At 38.7% G+C, this 24,725-nt stretch overlaps 1 protein-coding gene across 1 annotated transcript; it reads left to right on the top strand.

The window, feature by feature from the left end:
- Positions 1 to 1,734: 1,734 nt before the first annotated feature.
- On the top strand, positions 1,735 to 18,713 carry LOC139195384 (uncharacterized). The gene is made up of 4 exons (XM_070820910.1): positions 1,735 to 2,067; positions 17,303 to 17,648; positions 17,895 to 18,505; positions 18,606 to 18,713. The coding sequence occupies exons 1-4, from the start codon at positions 1,735 to 1,737 to the stop codon at positions 18,711 to 18,713; spliced, it is 1,398 nt and encodes a 465-aa protein (XP_070677011.1).
- Positions 18,714 to 24,725: the final 6,012 nt, after the last annotated feature.

The following is a 24,725-nucleotide window of genomic DNA, read 5'->3' as shown; positions in this document are numbered from 1 at the left end:
TTTGGTTTGTTTTGGCGTTTTAAGTTATAGTTTTACATTCTTTGAGTCTAGTTTAGTGTTTTAAACTTTGTTTTTACGTTTTTGAGTCAGTTTTCAAGTGATTTAGCAATCCCTCCTAATCCCCGGCCTAGAACGATCCCTACTTACATACTTACTACAATTGATAAAAAGAGGGTTAATTTGAGTGCTAGTTAATTTTCATATCAAATTTTGGCGCCGTTGCCGGGGATTAGCAACTTTGCTAATCCCTTGGATTGTTATTTTCGTTTTTCTTATTAGATCAGATTCTTATGTTATTTTGTTTCTTGTTTTAGGTACTTGTTTATGACTCGGAGTTCTAATCCAGTTCACGAACATATTTTAGACTTTGACGACGATTTTGAGCGTGAGTTGAGACGAAAGAGGAAGAACCCGGAACCTAGTGAATCAAGTGCAAGTTCCGAGTCCGTTTCTGAATTTGAAGAGGAAGTGGAAGACATGGCAGTGGACAACCGAACGATCAAGGAGCTTTCCGCTTCGGGATTGGATAATGCCGCACCTCTATGTGTCCAATACCCTAGGGCGGCTCCGGACAAAACTCCGGAGTTCGAATTGAAGTCAAGCTTGTTACATCACATTCCGAAGTACCATGGGCTGTCCATGGAAGATCCGAACAAGCACTTGAAGGAGTTTGAAGTCGTTTGCTCAAGCATGACTCCGGTGAACGTGGATGAGAGCATCTTGAAGATGAAGGCCTTTCCCTTTTCTCTCCTAGAGAAGGCGAAAGATTGGTTGTACGAATTGGCTCCCGGAACTGTCACATCATGGGAGAGCATGAAACGAGCTTTCTTGGAGAAGTTTGTCCCAACTTCTCGAGTCATCCTCCTACGTAAAAGGATAAGTGGCATTCAACAAGATGAAGGTGAATCCTTTCCTACTTATTATGAACGTTTTAAATCTCTTGTTGCTTCATGTCCACAGCATCAAATGAAGGAGGAACTACTTCTACAATACTTCTACGAGGGACTTCTACCAATTGAACGTCAAACGCTAGATGCCTCAGCGGGAGGAGCATTGGTGGACAAGACCCCTACTGCTGCAAGGATGTTGATTGCTAATCGAGCGTTGAACGCTCAACAATACGAAGGTGTTGGACAAAGGAGCATGCCACGGCAACATCAAGTCAATGAGGTAAGTGCCATAACCGAACTTCAAAATCAAATGGCTAACCTTACTACGTTGCTTTCTCAGGTGGTGGAAGGTCCAAAAGTCAAACCCGTAGCTTCTTGTGGCGTATGCTCCATGCAAAACCACAATACGGACAAGTGCCCACAATTGATCGAGAATGGAGGGTGGGAGACACTCAATGCCGTGGGATATGGCAACCAATACCAATCACGTGGTGATCCGTTTTCCATTACTTACAATCCCGGTTGGCGTGATCATCCGAATTTCAAATGGCGAGACCCCCAACAAGGCCAACAACAAAGCGGATTTAGGCAACAACCCTCGGGTTTCTATCAAAAGCCGTTGGCACCACCACAAGCCCAAGCACAACCTGCCCAAAGCAATGCAGGTGATTCAAGTGATAATGATAAGATTTTTCAATTACTTACTACTTTGACGCAGGAAGTCCAAACTCAAAACAAAGAAAGGCAAATCCAAGACAAGAGGGTGGACAACTTGGAAAAGCAAGTGGGACAAATTGCCAATTTCATGGGGCAATTTCGTGAGCAGGGAAGGTTGCCTAGCTCAATGGTGGTCAATCCGAAAGGTGGATTCGAATCTGCAAAAGCTATGCATTTGCGAAGTGGAAAGCAAGTCGGATCTGACCTCAAACCATCCAAGTCACGTTCCAACGAGGAGGAAGAGTTGAGAATTGAAGAGGAGGAGCAAAGGCCACTCACGACCAAGGTGGAACCAACAATGCCGCAACCACCCAAGCATTCCAATTCGGCCACCATAGGTAAGGAAGGTCTAATTCAAGTTAATTCTAATGTCATTCCTCCGAATGTACCGTTTCCTAGCAGATTTTTGCAAGCCAAGAACGAAGAAGAGGAGAAAGACGTTCTCGAGACGTTTAGGAAGGTGCATGTCAATATCCCACTCCTTGATGCTATAAAGCAAATCCCGAAGTATGCCAAGTTTTTGAAGAAGCTTTGTACAACAAGGAAACGGATACGGGAGAAGGAGGTGGTACACGTAAGTGAGAATGTATCTGCATTGTTGCAAAGAAAGTTACCACCTAAATGCAAAGATCCAGGTAGTTTCACTATCCCTTGTGTTATTGGCAATACGAGGTTTGATCATGCTATGTTAGATTTAGGTGCATCTATAAATGTCATGCCATATTCTGTTTATGCATCTATGAATCTAGGAAAGCTTAAAAATGATGGTGTTATTATTCAATTAGCCGATCGATCTAATGCATATCCCAAAGGAGTGTTGGAAGATGTTTTGGTGCAGGTAGACCATTTGATTTTTCCTGCAGATTTCTATGTGCTTGATATGGAGGACTCAACCCACTCTCCACCATCACCACTCTTACTTGGACGACCATTCATGAAAATGGCTCAAACCAAGATTGACGTGGCCAAGGGAGCAGTAACTATGGCCTTTGGTGGTGATATGATTAACTTTAAGATTTCTGGATCGGTTGAGAATACTAATGATGTTCGTTCTTGTTGTGCTATTAATGTAATTGAAAATATAGGGCAGGAATGTTCAACACTAGTCAACAAGAATGTACCACAACCCACCATCGAGGAAGGAATTGGAGTGAACAACAAAGAGTGCACGGCCCCAACCTTGAAATCACCAAATCTGGCCGAGTGCACCCCTTGTGCATATGTCCATAGTGCTACCACTTCTTTGCCGTACAAAGGTAAGCCACCTATTCCAAATTCGATTCCCATTTCAACTAATAGGTTGTTACCTTGTATGGTGCTGGTACCTAATCGAAGACAACGTGGTGGGAGAGTTCGTGTTGATTTAGAGAAGCAAAACATGACAATAAGAAAGGATCATTATCCCATCCCATTCAAGGACCCAAAGAATGAAGTATTTCGTAGGACAGGTTGTGGAAAAACCCCTCCATGCCGTGGGGTTCCATAAACCTTCAATGGAGCATCGTCCGGCTGCAAGACGTTAAAGAAAGCGCTACTTGGGAGGCAACCCATGCATTCAACAAAAGAAGACCGAGAAAGCACTCCAATTCCAGATTTGCGTTCCTAAACCCTTCTCTTTGTTGCTATTTCGTTTCTGCCATATTAGGTTGTTTAGATGTTGTTTGGTTTGTTTGTTTGTTATTTGTGTGCATCTATGCTTGAAACATTGAGGACAATGTTTGATTTAAGTGTGGGGGGGGGGGGTAACCAAAGTGTTTTGATGCAAATTCGTAGGGTTTATCACTCATAACTTCTAAATGTTGTTCCTTGCTGTTTTTAAGTGTTTTAAGTGTTTTTAAGCTGTTTTAGTGTGTTTTGATTCAAAAATCCGAAAATCCCATAAAAATTTGAAAAAATTGTTTTAAAAACCCAAAAAGAGTTGTTTTTGTGTGTTTGTTTGTGTCTTAGGGTACCTTCCAACACAATGATGAGGATTCGGTTTGTAATTGCATGATTGTTAAAGCGAGTTATAAACATGGATAAAAGTTTGATTTACTCTTTGGTTTATGCTTGGTTGTGGTTATAACTTATGAATTCACATGTAATCATAAAGAAAAAAAAAATAGTTTTTGTAACATGCTTGAAGGAAGGAACTCAAACAAACGCTACAACCTTGTGAGACTTGAGCCTAAACGTTTATTTGGAGAGTTAAAATCTGTGCATTGTTGTTTTCTAAAGTCGTTGCATGATCTCATTATTCTTTGCTTGGTTATTACTTAGAAGGTGTTTCATCATTTAGTTCCAAATGCTAGAACTCATGCCAATTTCATTCAAAACATGTTATTGAATTACATAACACATATTCAAGATGAAGTTAGTAGTTACCACCATAGCCAAAAAGCCTTCATTCCATGCAGTCGTTTTTGTAGGTTTTAACCCCGTTGAGCCGTGTTTAGCCTATGTTTTCTTCGTTAACCCACATTATCCTCACCTAGCCTAGATTAGGACCATCCATACCTTCGTTCTTGAAGCATAGTAATGAATGACTCAAAATGAATTCCTTTTGGTCATTGTTGGCAGAAAACAAGTGTGGGGGAAGTGAGTTTTGTTGTGGGTGTGCCAAAGTCTTGAATGAGGCACGAAAAGGAAAAGAAAAAGAAAAATTTCGTGGAAAATAAAAAGAAAAAAAAAGAACAAAAAAGTTGTGAAAAGAATGAAAAGGAGTTGAAAAGATGTGAAAAAGAGTTCTTAAGTGTTGTTTGTTGAAGGAAGGGTCCAAAACAGTGAATTCGGCCCTAATTGTTGTTGAATCTTCCCTTTGTGTTTAAAAGTTAATTTCTGCATGCTAATGGGAATTCTGAGTACGATTTCATTGTTTTGCTTACTATTGCTTAAAGAACGTTTGTTTTCCCTATCCTTTCGTTGTTAGCCAACTCCCCTAGCCCCGTTACAACCCTTGACTTTAATCTTGAGTGTTATGTGTTTCAATTTGTGGAGTTTAAAATTGGTATGAGCATATGGTGTCACTGGTTCTCGCATCTAAGTAGTAGCATTCCATTCATGAGATTATATCTAAACATGCTTATTAACTCCGAAAAGTGCTTTCTTTGTTATACATATATGTGAGCATTCGTTTTCATATTTACATCAATCTTCTCACATATAACTAGTATAGGGTGTGTAGTCAGAAAATCTGAGTGAAAATTGAGTGCATATCTAGTAAGGAATTGAGCACATTCTCTAAGGCATGTTACTACATTCAAAATCATGTTTTAATTGGTTAAATGTGAACTAGTACGTGGTGACTATGATTAAATATGTGCTTAAGTGTGAAGATGACTAAAATCTATGGGAGTGATGATTTTTAACATGTCATGTGCATTGGAAATCCCTGAGGCAAATGTTGGAAGGTTTAGATTGTGTTTTTGTTTTGTTTTGTTTCTTTGTTTTGCTCGAGGACTAGCAAAAGCTAAGTGTGGGGGAATTTGATATGAGCATATTTATGCGACTTAGTTGGCTTGTTCTTAAGCATTTATGTTGTTTTTCTTTAGTTATTTTAGTGTTTAAAGTCATTTTCGTGCAATTTCAGGTTTAGAGACGAAGTATGCAAAGAAGTGCAAAATGGAGCATTTTAGAGCAAAATTGAGCTGGAATGGAGTGTATGCTAATGGAGCACAAGGAATGGACGAGTTTGAAGGTCAAAGGAGCTTAAGAAATGAAGAAATGAAAGTGAAGAACAAAGAATTCAGATTTGGAAACCAAAGTTTCTAAAGTTGGAAGTTTCTATTCTTGGAGGTTTCCATTTTCGAGAGTTTCTATTCTTGGCTTTGGGCTTTTAGATGACCTAAACCCTAATTCCTTGTGGACCCTAACCCTAGCCGCACCTAGGCCTCTAGAATATCTGATTTCCTTGCCTTGCAAGGCATTCTAGAAGGCCCATCTCTAAACCCTAACCCTAGCCGCACCTTAGGCCTTATTCCCACTAAAAATCTGATTGTTTTAACCTAATTTCTGGTGGATTTGGGCTTCTAGAAACCCTAATCTGATTGCTAGGGTTTTGAAGTGCCTATATATACTCATTAAACCCTTTTGGCCGGAAAAATCACCTCCCATATACATCATTCACGTCAGAAACAAAGAGGCTCTCTTTGCCGCACCTTTCCACCACCATATTCCATATTTTCTGCCCAAAATCATACCTAGCCGCACCACCCATCAACCCTACACCTTTCCATACCATTCCCCATCCATTCTACACCATAAATACCACCCAAAACCTGTTTTAAAGTTCTCTGCCGTAGCAAGGAGGAAGGAGAATTCTTGGATGCGCTTGCTGCCAAGTTGGAGCGTTCTAGGTGTTTTCTTTCTTTGGATTTTAATTTCTAAATTTATGTATCTTTGCTTTGCGAGTATGAGGAACTAAACCCCCCCTTGGATAGGGGGGATTCGAAACCATGTTTATGCTTGCTATATGATTTGATTACTTCTAATTGCGTTTCATAAGTTGTGAATTCAATTTACTTATCTACAAGAATTAAAACTGATTTGTGTATGTTGGTAGAGGGTCGACACTTAATTTGCATGCATGAATTTGATGCTAGGATATAAGGAAATTTCACCTAATCGTTATGGACTTATATTCATAAGTAGTAAAGGTTGATGATCTCAATCGCGTTAAGTAAATTCTTGGCATAAGTTTCATGCAATCATAGTAACAAGTGCTTCGTCAATGCTTATGGTTTTCATAGAACTTAATGATTCTTGCTTCTATCTCTATTATGCAATCATGTAGGGGACTTGTGGGGAATGCTTTGGGTTGTCGTATGCAATCATCCAATTCAATAACGTTAGGAAAATCTGAATGTTAATTTAAGCGGACCTAATTAACTTGGGGCGTTGAGAATTCATGGGTTATTGAAAAGCAATTGGAAATCGTTTTGAATGCAAGTATAACATGTGTGGAGATGAACCCCTTAGCTAGCTTTCTATCCATTCAATTCAATCAAATTCGTTTTAAAATCTGTTTTGATTTACAAGTGATAGGAGCATATTTATGTGCCTTAGTTAGCTAGTTCTTATGCATTTATGTTATGTTTTCTTAGTTAAGTTAGTGTTTTAAGCTATTTTCATGTGTTTTCAGGTTTTAGAAACAAAGTGAGCAAAAGGATGCAATTTGGAGCATTTTGGAGCAAAATTGGGCTAGAATGAAGTTCATGCACATGAAGCACAAGGGATGGACGAATTTGAGGAATTGATGAAGCTAGGAAGGCGTGTCAAAGTTGAAGAATTGAAGAAATAAAGTTTCCTAGTTGAAGAAGGAAATGGCTTGAATGAAGGATTCCTAAATGAAGAAGGATTCCTAATCAATGTAGGAGTCCTAATTGAAGATGGATTCCTAGACAAATGAAGTTTCCTACTCAAGCAAGGTTTCCTATGTGAAGAAGAAGAGTAAAGTCAAAGAATCAGCTCAAGAGAAGGATCTTATCCAAAACCTCATCCATAACCTTATCTTAGCTTATCTTATCCAATCAAACCTTATCCTATCCTATCTTATCCTTATCCTAAACTATCCACATTTCAGCCACTTAGGAGGGTTTCTAATTAGATTAGGATGCATAAAATGGGATTTCTGGAAGCCTTATCCCTTCCTAGATAAGTGCCGCACCCTATACCTTATTTCCCTTGGAATTTCAGATTTCTAGAAGCCTTATCATCCCCTATCTTTGTGCCGCACCTTATCTCCCAATCCCTTTGGGTTTTTGACTTGTTTTCCTTATAGGATTGTATGTTATTATCCTATGCAGATTAGGCCTTTAAAACCTTGTCCTTGGCTACCTAGGAGAGGGGATTTTCAGCCTATAAATACAAGGCCTTGCCGCACCCTTTCATTCACGATCCTCTACCATATTTTCACTACACCATTCACTCAACATACCTCATTGTGCCGTGAGTTTGCAAGGAGAAGAAGGAAGAATTCTTGGAGCCGTGCATGCCATTCAAGTAGCTTGGATCGTGGAGCGATTCTATGTGTTTTCTATCTTTGTTTCAATGTTTAAATTTATTTATCTTTGTTTATTTGCGAACATGAGGAACTAATTTCTTTATAGTTAGAGGGGAATTCAAAGCCATGATCATATGTTTTATATGACTTGATTTCTTCCAATTATGATTTCATGAATCGTGAATGTGGTTTACTTATCTATTTAATTGATAACATGTTTATGTATGTTAATTAAGGATGCATACTTAGTTCGCATGCATGAATTTGATGCTAGAGTATAAGGGAATTTCACCTAATCGTTATTAACTTATATTCATAAGTAGTAAAAGTCGCTAGTCACGATTGTGTTAAGTAAATCCTTGGCAAGAGTAACATGCGTATCCCATAGTTATGAATGCCTCGTCAATGCTTATGATTTCCATTGAACTTAATGATCTTTGATATGTGTCTCTATCATGCGTATTCCATAGTTAGGGTCCTTGATAAGAATAATTTGGTTGTAATGCGTATCCCATTCAATTCAATGAATCTAGGGAAATCTGAGAATTAATTGGTCAATCTAGTTAATTCGGGGCATTGTCATTCATGGTTTATTGAAAGAGTAATTGGAAATCGAGTCGTATGCATATGTTTCATGTGTGGAGAAGGAACCCTCTAACTAGCCTTTCCCCATTCTATTTCATCAAAATCGTTTTCATTAAAGTTTGTTTTCAAAGTTCTTGTTTTAAAAGTTAAATTCGTCCAAAATCAATCCCCCTTTACTTGGTTGAGTCATAGTAGTTAGAAATCATTGTAGTTTGTGTTTTTAAGTGTCTTAGGTCAAGTGAAAATCAATTTTCGTCCAAGTTTGTGTCTAGTGTTCAAAACTGCCCAGATTGTGGTTTTAAGGCAGTTTTGAGTGTTTCTGGGCTGTTTTGAGTCTTTTGGTTTGTCTTGGTGTTTTAAAGTTTAGTTTTGCATTCTTTGAGTCTAGTTTAGTGTTCTAAACTTGTTTTACGTATTTGAGTCAGTTTTCAAGTGATTTTGCAATCCCTCCTAATCCCTGGTTTAGAATGATCCCTACTTACATACTTTGCTACAATTGATAAAAAGAGGGTTAATTTGTGTGTCAACATAATTTTCACATCAAATTTTGGCGCCGTTGCCGGGGACTAGCAAAGTTGCTAATCCCTTGGATTGTTTTATTTCAATTTGTTGATTTGAGTCCAGATTTTTACTTTGTTTTTGTTTCGTGTTTTTAGGTACTAGTTTATGACTCGGAGCTCTCATCCGGTTCGTGAACACATCTTGGACTTCGACGACGATTTTGAACGAGATTTGAGACGAAAGAGGAAGAATCCAGAGCCTAGTGAATCAAGTTCAAATTCAGAAGCCGAGTTTGAGTCTGAGGAAGAGCAACCCACGGCAAGAGTGGGTGAAGAGGAGGAGATCATGGCACAAAACAATCGTACGATCAAGGAGCTATCGGCTTCGGGATTGGACAATGCCGCACCTCTATGTATTCAATATCCGGCGGCTGCCCAAGGAAAGACTGAGGAATTCGAGTTAAAGTCAAGTTTGTTACACCATATTCCGAAGTACCATGGGTCGTCCATGGAGGATCCTAACAAGCACCTGAAAGAGTTCGAGGTGGTGTGTTCAAGCATGACTCCAATCAATGTCGACGGGAGTATATTGAAGATGAAGGCCTTTCCCTTTTCTCTCCTGGAAAAGGCGAAAGATTGGTTATATGAATTAGCTCCCGGAACGGTCACATCTTGGGAGAGCATGAAAAGAGCTTTCTTGGAGAAGTTTTTCCCAACTTCTCGAGTCATCCTCCTACGAAAAAGGATAAGTGGAATTCAACAAGAAGAAGGTGAGTCTTTTCCTACATATTATGAACGTTTTAAATCACTTGTTGCTTCCTGTCCACAGCATCAAATAAAGGAGGAGCTTCTTCTACAATACTTCTACAAGGGACTTCTACCAATCGAACGACAAATGCTAGATGCCTCGGCAGGAGGAGCCTTGGTGGACAAGACCCCTACGGCAGCAAAGACATTGATTGCCAATCGAGCATTAAACGCTCAACAATACGAAGGTGTTGGACAAAGGAGTAACCCACGGCAACACCAAGTGAATGAGGTAAGTGCCATAACCGAACTTCAAAATCAAATGGCTAACCTTACTACTTTGCTTTCTCAGGTTGTGGAAGGGCCAAAAGTTCAAAATGTAAGTGCGTGTGGAGTATGCTCCATGCAAGGACACCCTACGGACAAGTGCCCACAATTGATCGAGAACGGAGGGTGGGAGACCCTCAATGCCATGGGTTTTGGGCAGCAATACCAACAAAGGAATGATCCCTTTTCTAACACCTACAATCCCGGTTGGCGTGATCATCCAAATTTCAAATGGCGAGAACCCCAACAAAGCCAACAACAAAGCACGTTTAGGCAACAACCCCTGGGTTTCTATCAAAAGCAGTTTGCACCAAATCAAACCCAAGCACAACCCGCCCAAAAATCAGGTTCTTCTATTGATAATGATCAAATTTTTAATTTACTAACTTCTATGGCGCAGGGCATGCAAACTAGGGACAAGAAGGTGGACGAGTTGGAGAAGCAAGTGGGGGCAAATTGCCGAGTTTATGGGACAGTTTCGAGACCAAGGAAGACTCCCTAGTTCAACCGTTGCAAATCCAAAAGGGGGATTCAAAACCGCCAAAGCAATTACATTGAGGAGGCAAACAAGTTGGAACTGAACCCCAAGCATCCAAAACAAGTCATGAAGAGGATGAAAAATTGCAGTTTGAGGAGAACACACAAGCAAAACCCACGGCAAGGAGGGAACCACCTTTGCCGCAGCCATCTTGCACTTCCAACCCAGATAATTCGGCCAAGGTAAGTTCAAATCCGACTTCTCCTAGTTCTATTCCACTAAACGTGCCTTTTCCTAGCGGGTTGAGGCAATCCAAGAAGGAGGAGACCGAGAAAGACATTTTGGAGACATTTCGGAAAGTGCAAGTCAATACACCTCTTCTTGACGCAATTAAGCAAGTACCTAGGTACGCCAAGTTTTTGAAGGAACTATGCACAACAAGAAGGAGAATTTCGAACAAAGAGGTGGTCCGGGTAAGTGAGAATGTTTCTGCTGTTTTGCAAAGAAAACTACCCCCTAAATGCAAGGATCCGGGTAGTTTTACAATTCCATGTGTTATAGGCAATACTAAATTTGAACATGCTATGTTAGATCTAGGAGCTTCAATTAACGTCATGCCATACTCAATATATGCATCCATGAACTTAGGAGAGCTTAAAAACGATGGTGTTATAATTCAATTAGCCGATCGTTCTAATGCATATCTGAAAGGAGTTTTGGAAGATGTGTTGGTGCAGGTGGATAACTTGATATTTCCAGCGGATTTCTATGTCTTAGAGATGGAGGACTCACCAAATGTCACCCCATTGCCGATTTTACTTGGGAGGCCCTTCATGAAAACAGCACGCACCAAGATCGATGTGTTCAAAGGGACGTTGACAGTGGAAGTTGATGGGGAGATTATTAAATTTAATATTTCTGAAGCTATGAAATTTCCTAAAGATGATCATTCTTGCTTTTCTATTGATATATTGGATGAATTGGCGCAGGATTATCTTGATATGTTGGAAGACGATCCCCTTGAAACGACAATTGCACAAGGACTTGGCACAAAACCCAACCTGGCCGTACCTAAGGAGGAGCATGCCGAGCTTGTGGCTGCCTTGGAATCATTGCCACAACATCGTGGTAAGCCTTCTAACCCAATCCCAATTCCCGTTTCCACTAATACGTTGTTACCTTCTGTGATTCAAGCCCCCGTTCTTGAGCTTAAACCGTTGCCGGATCATTTAAAGTATGCATTCTTGGGAGAGGAAGAGACGTTGCCCATCATTGTCTCTTCATCACTCACGGCATTAGAGGAAGAAAAGTTGATTCGAGTGTTGAAAGAGCACAAAACAACCACTGGATGGACATTGGCCGATATTAAGGGAATTAGCCCTACAACATGCATGCATCGCATCTTTCTAGAGGAGGGGGCTAAACCAACTCGAGAGGCTCAACGCCGACTCAACCCTCCGATGATGGAAGTCGTGAAAAAGGAGATTATAAAGCTTCTCGATTGTGGAGTGATTTATCCAATTTCGGATAGCCGTTGGGTCTCACCGGTTCATGTTGTCCCAAAGAAGTCCGGAGTCACTGTGGTGAAGAATGCCGAGGATGAGCTTGTGCCAACCCGTATTCAAACAGGTTGGAGAGTATGCATTGATAGGAGCATATTTATGCGCCTTAGTTTAGCTTGTTCTTGTGCATTTATAGTGTTTTTCCTTAGTAAAATAGTCTTTTAAGCTAGTTTTATGTGTTTTCAGGTTCTAAGGGCAAAGTATGCAAAAGGATGCATTTTGGAGCCTTTTGGAGCAATTTAGAGCTTGGAATGGACATCATATGCTTGGAGCCAAGAGGATGGACGAAATTGAAGATTTGAAGATGATGTTTCCTACTTGAAAAAGGTTTCCTAGTCGAACTAGGAAAGCGCCTAATTAAAAGATGGATTCCTAATCTACGAGGGATTCCTAGTTGAAGATGGATTCCTAGAAGAATGAAGATTCCTATTCAAACAAGGTTTCCTATTCGAAGTAGGAAAGTTAAATCCAAATGGCATCAAGTTGCAGCTAGAAAGAAGATTTCCAAGTCCAAGAAGGAAAGGAATCCAGAATGAAGAAGGAATGACAAAGACAAGGTTTCCTAATCCTAGTAGGCAAAGTTTCCAAGTGCAATGAGGAGTCCTTATCCATTTAGGATACCTTATCCTAGTTCTAGAACCTTATCTATCCTTGCCGTGAGTTTTCCTTGCATTAGAGGGTTTTTAGAAGCCCTAACCTGCCCTATCCCTTCTAGAAACCTGATTTCCTTGCCTTGCAAGGCCATCTAGAAGCCTTATCCTTCTAATCCATTCCTGCCGCACCTAGGAGGACTTTTCCTACCCAAAATCTGATTGTTTTAAGCCCTTTCCTGATGGGATTTAATCCTCCAAGTCCTAATTTGATTTGCTAGACTTTTAGGACCCTATAAATACATGATGCCGCACCCCTTCACATTCACCACTCACCAAAATTCACCATTCACTCCAAAAATTCGTCCAACCCTCTCCACACTCTTGCCGCAGCCACCAAACACCATTCCCCCTAGTTTTAAGTTCTTGCCGCACCATTCCCATCCCCTAAACACTACTACATTCCTCCATAACCATGCATCCATACACCTAAGGTCCTAAACCTGTCCCTAGACCCTTTGCCGCACCAAGGAGGAGGAGAAGGAAGCTCGGAAGTTCATGCCATTCAAGTTCGCGTCGCTGGAATTTCTAGGTGTTTCTTTTCCTTTGATTTCAATGCTTAAATTCAATTCTCTTTGTTTTGTGCATATGAGGAACTAAACCCCCCCTTGGCTAGGGGGGATTCGAAATACATGTTTATGCTTGCGATATGATTTGATTACTTCTAATTGCGTTTCATAAGTTGTGAATTCAATTTACTTATCTATGTGAATTACATTGATTTGTATGTGTTGGTTGAGAGTGCACGCTTAATTATCATGCATAAATTGAATGCTAGGATATAAGGAAATTTCACCTAATCGTTATGGACTTATATTCACAAGTAGTAAAGGTTGATGATCTCAATCGCGTTAAGTAAATTCTTGGCATAAGTTTCATGCAATCATAGTAACAAGTGCTTCGTCAATGCTTATGGTTTTCATAGAACTTAATGATTCTTGCTTGTATCTCTATTATGCAATCATGTAGGGGACTTGTGGGGAATGTTTTGGGTTGTCGTATGCAATCATCCAATTCAATAACGTTAGGAAAATCTGAAGGTTAATTTAAGCGGAACTAATTAACTTGGGGCATTGAGAATTCATGGTTTATTGAAAAGCAATTGGAAATCGTTTTGTATGCAAGTGTAACATGTGTGGAGATGAACCCCTTAGCTAGCCTTCCATTCACCCATTTAACTCAAATTCGTTTTTACAATCTGTTCTAATTTACAAAGTTTGTTTTGTTTTTAAATTCGTCCAAAACCAATCCCCCTTTGTTTTAAAGTGTCAAATTAGTTAGTAAGTGTTTTAGTTTGTGTTTTTAAGTGTCTTAGGTCAAGTTAAAACCAATTTTCGTCCAATTTTGTGTCTAGTGTTCAAAACTGCCCAGATTGTGTTTTTAAGGCAGTTTTGAGTGTTTTGGGGCTGTTTTGAGTCTTTTGGTTTGTTTTGGTGTTTTAGAGTTTAGTTTTGCATTCTTTTAAGACGAAAGAGGAAGAACCCGGAACCTAGTGAATCAAGTGCAAGTTCCGAGTCCGTTTCTGAATTTGAAGAGGAAGTGGAAGACATGGCAGCGGACAACCGAACAATCAAGGAGCTTTCCGCTTCGGGGTTGGATAATGCCGCACCTCTATGTATCCAATACCCTAGGGCGGCTCCGGACAAAACTGCCGAGTTCGAATTGAAGTCAAGCTTGTTACATCACATTCCGAAGTCACTGTGGTGAAGAATGCCGAGGATGAGCTTGTGCCAACCCGTATTCAAACAGGTTGGAGAGTATTCATTGACTATAGGAAGCTCAACAACACCACAAGGAAGTACCACTTTCCACTACCATTCATCGATCAAATGTTGGAAAGGTTAGCCGGTCATTCTTTTTATTGTTTTCTTGACGGTTATTCGGGATACAATTGATGTGAAAATAATGTTGACACACAAATTAAACCCTATTTGTGACAATTGTAGTAACGATGTAAGTAGGGATCGTTCTAACCGGGGATTAACTAGGGGTACTAATCACTTGAAAACTGAATTAGAAATGCAAAAAAAAAGTTTAAAACACTAGATTAGACTCAAAGAATGCAAAACTAACGTTTAAAATACTAAAACAAACCAAAAACTCAAAACAGCAACTAAAAGACTCAAAACTGCCTTAAAAACACTTTCTGGATAGTTTTGAACACAAGCACCAAATTGGACGAATTTGGGTTTTAACTTGTACCAAAACACTTAAAAACATAAACCAACACACTTTCTAACTAATCTAGGACTTCAAAACAATTGGGGATTTGATTTGGACGAAAATAACTAAATGGGCAGATTGTGAAACAAAAACAGATTGTAAGATAAAATTGTAATGAATCAATGGATGATGGAATAGCTAAGGGGTTCTTCTCCACACATGAAATATATGCAATGTAAATCAATTTCCAGTTATCAATTTAATAAGTTGTGAATTTCAACACTCCAAGTTAATTAGGTCCGCTTAAATTAACCTTCAGATTTCCCTAGAATCATTGAATTGGATGAATATGCATCGCAAACAAATTATTCCTAACAAGTTCTCTATATGAACAGCATGATAAAGATACAAGTTAGAATCATTACGTTCTTTGGAAATCATAAGCATCGACAAGGCATTTGTAACTATGAAAAGCATGATACTCTTGCCAGGAATCTACTTAAAACGATCGTGACTAGCGACCTTCACCACTTGCGAATATAAATTCATAACGATTAGGTGAAACAAACTTATATCCTAGCATCAAATTCAAGCATGCAAATTAAGCGTGCACTCTCAATCAACATACAAGAATAAGTTCTAAATCAAACGGTTAAGCAAATTGTATTCACGACTTATGCAATGATAACTGAAAGTAATCAACTTATTTCACATATATAATCATGGTTTTGAATACACCCTTAGCCAAAACGAATTTAGCCAATCATACTTAAAGCAAAACAAAGATTACATGAATTAGACATTGAAATATAAGATAGAAAACACCTAAAATCGTTCAACAACTCAGAATGAAGAGCCAAACAATTGTAGAGAATCTGTCCCCTTTCCTTGCTTGCGGCAGATTGGATGTTGGTGGGTTCTTGGGTGATTGAATGATGTAGAATGGATGGAGGACGTATGGAAGTGTTTAGGGTTGATGGGTGGTGCGGCTAGGGTGGTTTTGTGGCAGAAATTTGGGTGAATGGTGAAGGAATGGGGCTGTTGAATATGGGGAATGGTTTCTGGCGTGAAGGATTATTTTCTGGATGAATGGGTATTTTCTGGGTGAATGGGTATGTTTGTGGCTGCACAAGGATGTTTATTTAAAGGGATTAGGAAATTAAAAACCCTAGGCTATTTAGGTAATCAGAAATTAAGTCAAAAGCTTCTAGAAATAGGAAATCAAATCAGAAAATTAAAGGAAAGTGCCAAGGGGGATGCGGCAATAACATATATGTATAGGAAAGGGTATGGCACGGTTTGGGACTGAAATTGGCTAAGTTTAAATCTCCAAATCCTCCAAGAAAAGGTAAGAAATCAGAATTAAAAGGAGAAAAGGTAAGGTGATGTGCGGCAAAGACTAGAAAATAAAGGGAATGTGTATTTGATGTCCTAGAATGCTTAGGATGCCTTCAAAGTTGATAAAACTTAGGAACATTTAGGAAAGGTCAAACCAAAGTAGGAAACCTTGGCTTAACTTTCCTATTTCAAGTAGGAATCCTTCTTGGAGTAGGAATCCTTCGTCGATTAGGAATCCGTCTTCAATTAGGAATTCTTCTTCAATTAGGAATCCTAATTTCTTCAAGTCTTCAATTCATCCATTCCTTTTGCTCCAAAAGGCTCCAAATTACATCATTTTGCACACTTCGGCTTTGGAATCTGAAAACACACAAAAGTAACTTTAAACACTAAAATAGCTAACGAAACATAACATAAATGCACGAGAACAAGCCAATTAAGTCGCATAAATATGCTCCTATCAACAATCAAATTGTCATAGCTCCGGACGACCAAGAAAAGACCATCTTCACGTGCCCATTTGGTACTTTTGCTTACCGGCGCATGCCATTCGGATTATGCAATGCACCGGCCACGTTCCAAAGATGCATGGTAAGTATCTTTTCCGATTTTATTGAGAAAATTATTGAGGTATTCATGGATGATTTTAGTGTCTTTGGTGATTCGTTTGATGGTTGCTTGGAAAATCTCACATTAATCTTAAAACGATGCGTGGAAACGAACCTTGTTTTAAATTGGGAAAAGTGTCACTTTATGGTAAAACAAGGCATCGTTTTAGGGCATATCGTTTCTGAAAGGGGAATTGAGGTTGATAAATCGAAAATAGATCTTGTACGTTACTTACCCTCTCCAACTTCGGTTAGAGAGGTTCGTTCTTTTCTGGGACATGCAGCATTTTATAGGTGATTCATCAAGGATTTTTCAAAGATTTCCACAACCCTATGCCAACTTCTCCAAAAGGATGTGACCTTCGATTTCAACGAGGAGTGTGAAAAAGCGTTCAAACACCTCAAAGAGATGCTAACTTCAGCCCCCATCATTCGGCCACCAGATTGGAGCATTCCATTCGAGCTTATGTGCGATGCATCCGATTATCCTCTAGGCGCTGTTTTGGGACAAAGGAAGGACAAACAGCCACACGTCATATATTATGCCTCTCGGACCTTGAACGATGCTCAATTGAACTATTCCACCACGGAAAAAGAACTTCTTGCCGTTGTTTTTGCTTTAGATAAGTTTCGTTCTTATTTACTTGGTACTAAAGTAATCATTTACACTGATCATGCAGCGTTGAAGTACTTGCTCACGAAGAAGGAGGCTAAACCAAGGCTTGTTCGATGGATGCTTCTTCTCCAAGAGTTCGATATCGAAATCCGAGACCAGAAAGGAAGTGAGAACGTTGTGGCTGATCACTTGAGCCGTTTGGTGCATGAAGAAGACGTCGTGCCTATTCCAGAGACATTCCCGGATGAACAATTGATGTCCATTGAGGTTAGTATGCCATGGTATGCGGATTTAGTTAATTATTTAGCATCTAAAGTCATTCCAAGTGAGTTCAATAAAAACCAACGTGATAAACTTAAGTATGATGCACGAAATTATGTGTGGGATGATCCTTATTTATGGAAATATTGCTCTGATCAAATCATTCGTAGGTGTGTGCATGATTCTGAAATTCAATCTATTTTACACTTTTGTCACACTTATGCATGCGGAGGTCACTTTGGCACTCAAAGGACTGCACGTAAAGTACTTGAATGTGGTTTTTATTGGCCTACTATTTTTAAGGATGCTAGAACTTTTTGCATTGCATGTGATCGTTGTCAACGAACTGGAAATATAGGACCCAAAGACCAAATGCCGCAAAGTCCCATCTTTAATGTTGAAATTTTTGATGTGTGGGGCATAGATTTCATGGGTCCCTTTCCTTCATCTCATGGTTTTGTTTATATTCTACTTGCGGTTGATTATGTTTCGAAATGGGTGGAAGCAAGAGCCACCCGTACTAATGATTCTAAGGTGGTTGCAGATTTTGTTAAGACTAACATTTTTGCAAGGTTTGGAATGCCGCGGGTACTTATAAGTGATAGGGGCTCCCATTTCTGCAACCGCACCATTGAAGCGCTACTCAAGAAATATGGTGTCACGCATAAGGTGGCAACACCTTATCATCCTCAAACAAGTGGGCAAGCGGAGGTTTCAAATAGAGAAATCAAGCAGATTTTGGAGAAGACCGTAGGGCCAAACTGGAAAGATTGGAGCTTGCGCTTAAATGATGCATTATGGGCGTATCGTACGGCCTACAAAACACCAATTGGAATGTCCCCATTTCGGCTAGTCTATGGGAAACCATGCCATCTTCCGGTTGAATTGGAGCACAAAGCACATTGGGCCATCAAAACTTTCAATATGGACATTGATGCCGCAGGTCTTCATAGGAAACTTCAATTGAACGAGCTTGAGGAAGTTAGGAATGAAGCTTACGAGAACTCTCGTATTTACAAGGAGAAAACGAAGGCATTCCATGACAGGATGATTCGGAGCAAGACGTTCTCTATCGGGCAGAAAGTACTACTTTTCAATTCTCGCCTTCGGTTATTTCCAGGTAAGTTGCATTCTAAGTGGATTGGACCTTTTCTTGTGACTAATGTTTTTCCGCATGGTGCAGTTCAAATTCAAAGTCAATGGACATCGTTTGAAGCCATATTTCACAACTTTTGAGGAGAAGACCGTGGAGGAAGTAGCTCTCCAACCCGTGGACCCTATTCAAGCTTGATTGGCGGCATCGTCCGGCTGGAAGACGTTAAAGCAAGCGCTTCTTGGGAGGCAACCCATGCAAATAAAGAGGACCTAGGAAGCTCCGGCGTCATAATCAGATTTGCGTTTCTAAACCCTACTCTTTATTGCTTTTACTTTGCCATATTTGTCATGTTTGTTAGTTGTGTTATTTGCTTGTTTTTGTGTGAGTCTATGTTTGAAACATTGAGGACAATGTTTGGTTTAAGTGTGGGGGGGTAAACAAAGTGTTTTTATGTCAAAATTCGTAGGATTTTACCACCTAACATTTCAAAGGTTGGTTTTCATTGTTTTTAAGTGTTTTTATGTGGCTTTACCGGAAAATCTGAAAATTCAAGAAAAAAATAAAAAAAGTTTGAAAAAAGAACCAAAAAGAGTTGTTTTAAATTGTTTTTGTGTGTTTGTGTCGTAGAGTACCTTCCAACACAATGATGAGGATTTGGTTTTTAATTGCATGACTGTTAAAGAAAGTTACAAACATGGATGGAAGTTTGATATGCTCTTTTGTTTATGCTTGGTGATCGTTGTTGTTTATGAATTCACATATAATCACAAAGAAAAAAAATCAGTTTTTGTAACATGCTTGAAGGAAGTAACTCAAACTAATGCTACAACCCTGTGAGACTTGAGCCTAAACATTCTTTGGAGAGTAATAATCTGTGATTTGTTTTTTTCTAAAGTCGTTGCTTGATCTCATCATTCTTTGCTTGGTTGCTACTTAGAAGGCGTGTCATCATTATAGATCTAAATATTAGAACTCATACCCATCTCATTCAAAGCATAAAATTGATTAGCATAACTAATAAGATGAAGTTGTTTAGTAGTTACCACCAGAGCCAAAAAGCCTTCATACCATGCATTTGTTGTGTAGGTTTACCCTTTTGAGCCTTAGTTAGCCATTTTCTTTGTTAGCCACATTATCCTTACCTAGTCTAGATTAGGACTATCCATACCCTTGTTCTTAAAGGATAATAAAGCATGACTTAGAGGGAATTCCTTTTGATCAATGTTGTGCAGAAAACTAAGTGTGGGGGAAGGAAAAGTTTGTGTGCCAAAAGAAGTAGAAGGGCACGGGTTAGAAAAAGAAAAGAGCAAAATTCGTAGAAAAAGAAAAAATGAAGAAAAAAATGTGAAAGGTATGAAAAAGAGTTGAAAAAGATGTGAAAATAAGCTCTAAGTTGTTGGTTGTTGAAGAAAGGGTCCAAAAAGCTTGAATTTGGCCCTAAATGTTGCATGAGTCTTCCCCTTGTGTTTCAAAATCGTTTTTTGCATGCAAAAGTGAATTCAAGGTGTCAATTTCAGTACTTTGCTTATTATTCTTTAAGAATGTTTGTTTATCCTTACCTTTCTTTGTTAGCCAATACCTTAGCCCCGTTACAACCCTTTGCTTCCATCTTGATTGTTATGTGTTTCAATATGTGGAGTTTGGAATTGGTATGAGCATATGATATCTTTGGTTCTCGCATCTAAGTAGTAGCATTCCATTCATGAGATCATATCTAAATGCTTATTAACACCCGAAAATGCTTTCTTTGTTATACATATATGTGAGCGTTCGTTTTCATATTTACATCAATCTTCTCACATATAACTAGTATAGGGTGTGGAGTTAGAAAATCTGTGTGAAAATTGAGTGCATATCTAGTAAGGAATTGAGCAAATTCTCTAAGGCATGTTACTACATTCAAAATCATGTTTTAATTGGTTAACTCTGAACTAGTACGTGGTGACTATGATTAAGTATGTGCTTAAGTGTGAAGATGACTAAAATCTGTGGGAATGATGATTTTTAATATGTCATGTGCATTGGGAATCCCTGAGGCGATTGTTGGAAGGTTTAGGTTATGTTTTGTTTCATTGTTTTGCTCGAGGACTAGCAAAAGCTAAGTGTGGGGGAATTTGATAGGAGCATATTTATGCGCCTTAGTTAGCTAGTTCTTATGCATTTATGTTATGTTTTCTTAGTTAAGTTAGTCTTTTAAGCTATTTTCATGTGTTTTCAGGTTTTAGAGACAAAGTGAGCAAAAGGATGCAATTTGGAGCATTTTGGAGCAAAATTGGGCTAAAATGGAGTTCATACACATGAGGCACAAGGGATGGACGAATTTGAAGGATTGATGAAGCTAGGAATGTGTTTTGAAGTTGAAGAATTGAAGATACAAAGTTTCCTAGTTGAAGTAGGAAAGGGCTTAAAGTGAAGGATTCCTAAATGAAGAAGGATTCCTAATCAATGTAGGAGTCCTAATTGATGATGGATTCCTAGACAAATGAAGTTTCCTACTCAAGCAAGTATTCCTACATGAAGAAGAAGAGTTAAAGTCAAAGAATCAGCTCAAGAGAAGGATCTTATCCAAAACATTATCCATAACCTTATCTTAGCTTATCTTATCCAAACAAACCTTATGCTAATCCTAAATTATCCACATTTCAACCACTTAGGAGGGTTTCTAACTTGATTAGGATGCTGAAAATCAGATTTCTAGAAGACCTAATCTTATCCTACAAAGGTGGCGCCTAGGAACCTTTCTAGAAGCCTAAAAATCTGCCTTGTATTTCTTTCTAGAACCCTAGCTTTGTGCCGCACCCTATACCTATTTCCCTTGGGATTTTGGTTTCTAGAAGCCTTATCTTTTCACACTCTTTGTGCCGCACATTATCTCCCATTCCTTTTGGGTTTTTTACTTGTTATCTTATAGGATTGTATGTTATTATCCTATGCAGATTAGGCCTTTAAAACCTTGTCCTTGGCTACCTAGGAGTGGGGATTTTCAGCCTATAAATACAAGCCTATGTCGCACCCTTTCAACCACCACCCTCTACCAGATTTTCACTACACCATTCACCCAACCATCCCTTATTGTGCCGTGAATTTGCAAGGAGAAGAAGGAAGAACTCTTGGAGCCGTGCATGCCATTCAAGACGTTGGATTGTTGGAGCGATTCTAGGTGTTTTCTATCTTTATGTCAATGTTTAAATTTATTTATCTTTGTTTATTTGCGAACATGAGGAACTAATTTCTTTATAGTTAGAGGGGAATTCAAAGCCATGATCGTATGTTTTATATGACTTGATTTCTTCCAATTATGATTTCATAAATCGTGAATGTGGTTTACTTATCTATTTGATTGATAACTTGTTCTTGTATGTTAATTAAGGATGCATACTTAGTTCGCATGCATGAATTTGATGCTAGAGTATAAGGGAATTTCACCTAATCGTTATTAACTTATATTCATAAGTAGTAAAAGTCGCTAGTCACGATTGTGTTAAGTAAATCCTTGGCAAGAGTAACATGCGTATCCCATAGTTATGAATGCCTCGTCAATGCTTATGATTTCCATTGAACTTAATGATTTTTGATATGTGTCTCTATCATGCGTATTCCATAGTTAGGGTCCTTGATAAGAATAATTTGGTTGTAATGCGTATTCCATTCAATTCAATGAATCTAGGGAAATCTGAGAATTAATTGGTGCAATCTAGTTAATTTGGGGCATTGTCATTCATGGTTTGTTGAAAGAGTAATTGGAAATCGAGTCGTATGCATATGTTTCATGTGTGGAGAAGGAACCCTCTAGCTAGCCTTTCCCCATTCTATTTCATCAAAATCGTTTTTGTCAAGTTAGTTTACAAAGTTTTGTTTTGTTTTGAAATTCGTCCAAAATCAATCCCCCTTTACTTAGTTGAGTCATAGTAGTTAGAAATCATTTTAGTTTGTGTTTTTAAGTGTCTTAGGTCAAGTGAAAACCAATTTTCGTCCAAATTTGTGTCTAGTGTTCAAAACTGCCCAGATTGTGGTTTTAAGGCAGTTTTGAGTGTTTCTGGGCTGTTTTGAGTCTTTTGGTTTGTTTTGGTGTTTTAAAGTTTAGTTTTGCATTCTTTGAGTCTAGTTTAGTGTTTTAAACTTGTTTTACGTATTTGAGTCAGTTTTCAAGTGATTTTGCAATCCCTCCTAATCCCCGGTTTAGAACGATCCCTACTTACATACTTTGCTACAATTGATAAAAAGAGGGTTAATTTGTGTGTCAACATAATTTTCACATCAGTGTCCCAAAATGCATAAAAGGCAATCAAAGTGACTGGAACTTAAGGACATTTAGGAATAGGAAAGGTCAACCAAAATAGGAAACCTTGGCTTAACTTTCCTACTTCAAGTAGGAATCCTTGTTCTTCTAGGAATCCTCAAATGAGTAGGAATCCTTTTTCAATTAAGAATCCTTTGTTGATTAGGAATCCTTCTTGGATTAGGAAACCAACTTTCTTCAAGACTTCAATTCATCCATTTCTTTTGCTCCAAAAGGCTCCATTTTGCTTCTTTTTGCACACTTTGACCTTAGAACCTGAAAACACACAAAAGTGACTTTAAACACTAAAATAGCTAAGTAAACACAACCTAACTGCACGAGAACAAGCCAATTAAGTAGCATAAATATGCTCCTATCAGTAGGGAACTTGTAGGGAATGTTTTGGGTTGTCGTATGCAATCATCCAACTCAATAACTTGTGAAAAAAACTGAGGTTTAATTAGTGCAATTCACGGTTAATTTGAGGCGTTGAGTATTCATAGTTTATTGAAAAGCAATTGGAGATCGTTTTGTATGCAAGTGTGACATGTGTGGAGAAGAACCTCCTAGCTAGCCTTCCATCCATAAGTTTCATTCAATTTCATTTACAATCTGTTTTGTTTTACAAAGTTTGTTTTGTTTTCAAATTCGTCAAGAACCAATCTCCCATTTATTTCAAAGTGTTAGATTAGTTAGTAATCACTTTAGTTTGTGTTTTTAAGTGTTTTGATTCACCCAAATTTGTCTAAGAATCTGTTTACTTTGTTCTTGTCTTAATTTAATTATTTTCGTCCAAAATCAACCCATCTTATTTCTTTGAGTCATATTAATTAGAACTTGTCTTAGTTGGTTAGTTCTTATGCATTTATGTTGTGTTTTCTTAGTTAAGTTAGTCTTTTAAGCTATTTTCATGTGTTTTCAGGTTTTAAGGACAAAGTAAGCAAAAAGATGCAATTTGGAGCATTTTGGAGCAAAATTGAGCTAGAATGGAGCTCATGCATGTGGAGCACAAAGAATGGACGAATTTGAAGGATTGATGAGCTAGGAATGTGTTTCAAAGTTGAAGACTTGAAGATGCAAAGTTTCCTAATTGAAGTGGGAAAGTGCTTAATTGAAGATGAAATCCTAGTCAAGCAAGGATTCCTAGTTGAAGAATGATTCCTAAGTGAAGTTGGATTCCTAGAAGATTGAAGTTTCCTACTAAAAAAAAAAAGGTTTCCTACTTGAAGAAGGGAAGTTAAAGCCAAAGAATCAGCTCAAGTGAAGACACCTTATCCAAAACATTATCCAAACCCTATCCTATCATATCCTAATCCTAATCCACCTATATTTCAGCTACTTGGGAGGATTCCTAGCTATATTAGGATGCTTAAAATCAGATTTCTTGAAAACCTAATCCTTTCCTACAAAAATGGCGCCTAGAACCTTTCTAGAAGACCTTTGCCTTGCATTGCAAATCAGCCATTTTCCCTCCATTCTGTGCCGTGAGTTTTTACCCAATTCCCTTGGGATTTTGGTTTCTAGAAGCCCTTATCCCTTCCTAGATAAGTGCCGCACCTTATCCTCCCATTCCCTTTGGATTTCTGATTTGTTTTCCTTCAAGGATTGTGTTTTATTTTCCTATGCAACTTAGGCCTTTAAATCATTTTCCTTTGCTACCTAGGGGCTGTGATTTTCAGCCTATATATATGCAGTGCCGCACCCTTTCATTCACACCACCCTCTAGGAGATTTTCACTACATCATTCACCCAATCATCCCTCTTGTGCCGTGAATTTGCAAAGGAGAAGGAAGGAGACTCTTGGAGCCGTGCATGACATTCAAGGAGCTTGGATTGTTGGAGCGTTTCTAGGTGTTTTCTATCTTTATGTTAATGTTTAGATTTATTTATCTTTGTTTATTTGCGAACATGAGGAACTAATTTCTTTA

This window comes from Malus domestica, chromosome 04 (assembly GCF_042453785.1).
Source record: "Malus domestica chromosome 04, GDT2T_hap1".
Classification (NCBI taxonomy): domain Eukaryota; kingdom Viridiplantae; phylum Streptophyta; class Magnoliopsida; order Rosales; family Rosaceae; genus Malus; species Malus domestica.
The sequence above is the reverse complement of the archived record's forward strand: the minus strand, read 5'-3'. Positions and strand labels throughout refer to the sequence as shown.

Excerpts from the sequence above, each read along its gene's own strand:
- LOC139195384 (XM_070820910.1), top strand. The coding sequence starts at position 1,735 with ATGGTGGTCAATCCGAAAGGTGGATTCGAATCTGCAAAAGCTATGCAT. Across the intron at positions 2,068-17,302 it reads TTCTCGAGACGTTTAGGAAG|ATCGAAATCCGAGACCAGAA; the intron begins GTGCATGTCAAT and ends CAAGAGTTCGAT. Across the intron at positions 18,506-18,605 it reads CGTTCTCTATCGGGCAGAAA|TTCAAATTCAAAGTCAATGG; the intron begins GTACTACTTTTC and ends CGCATGGTGCAG.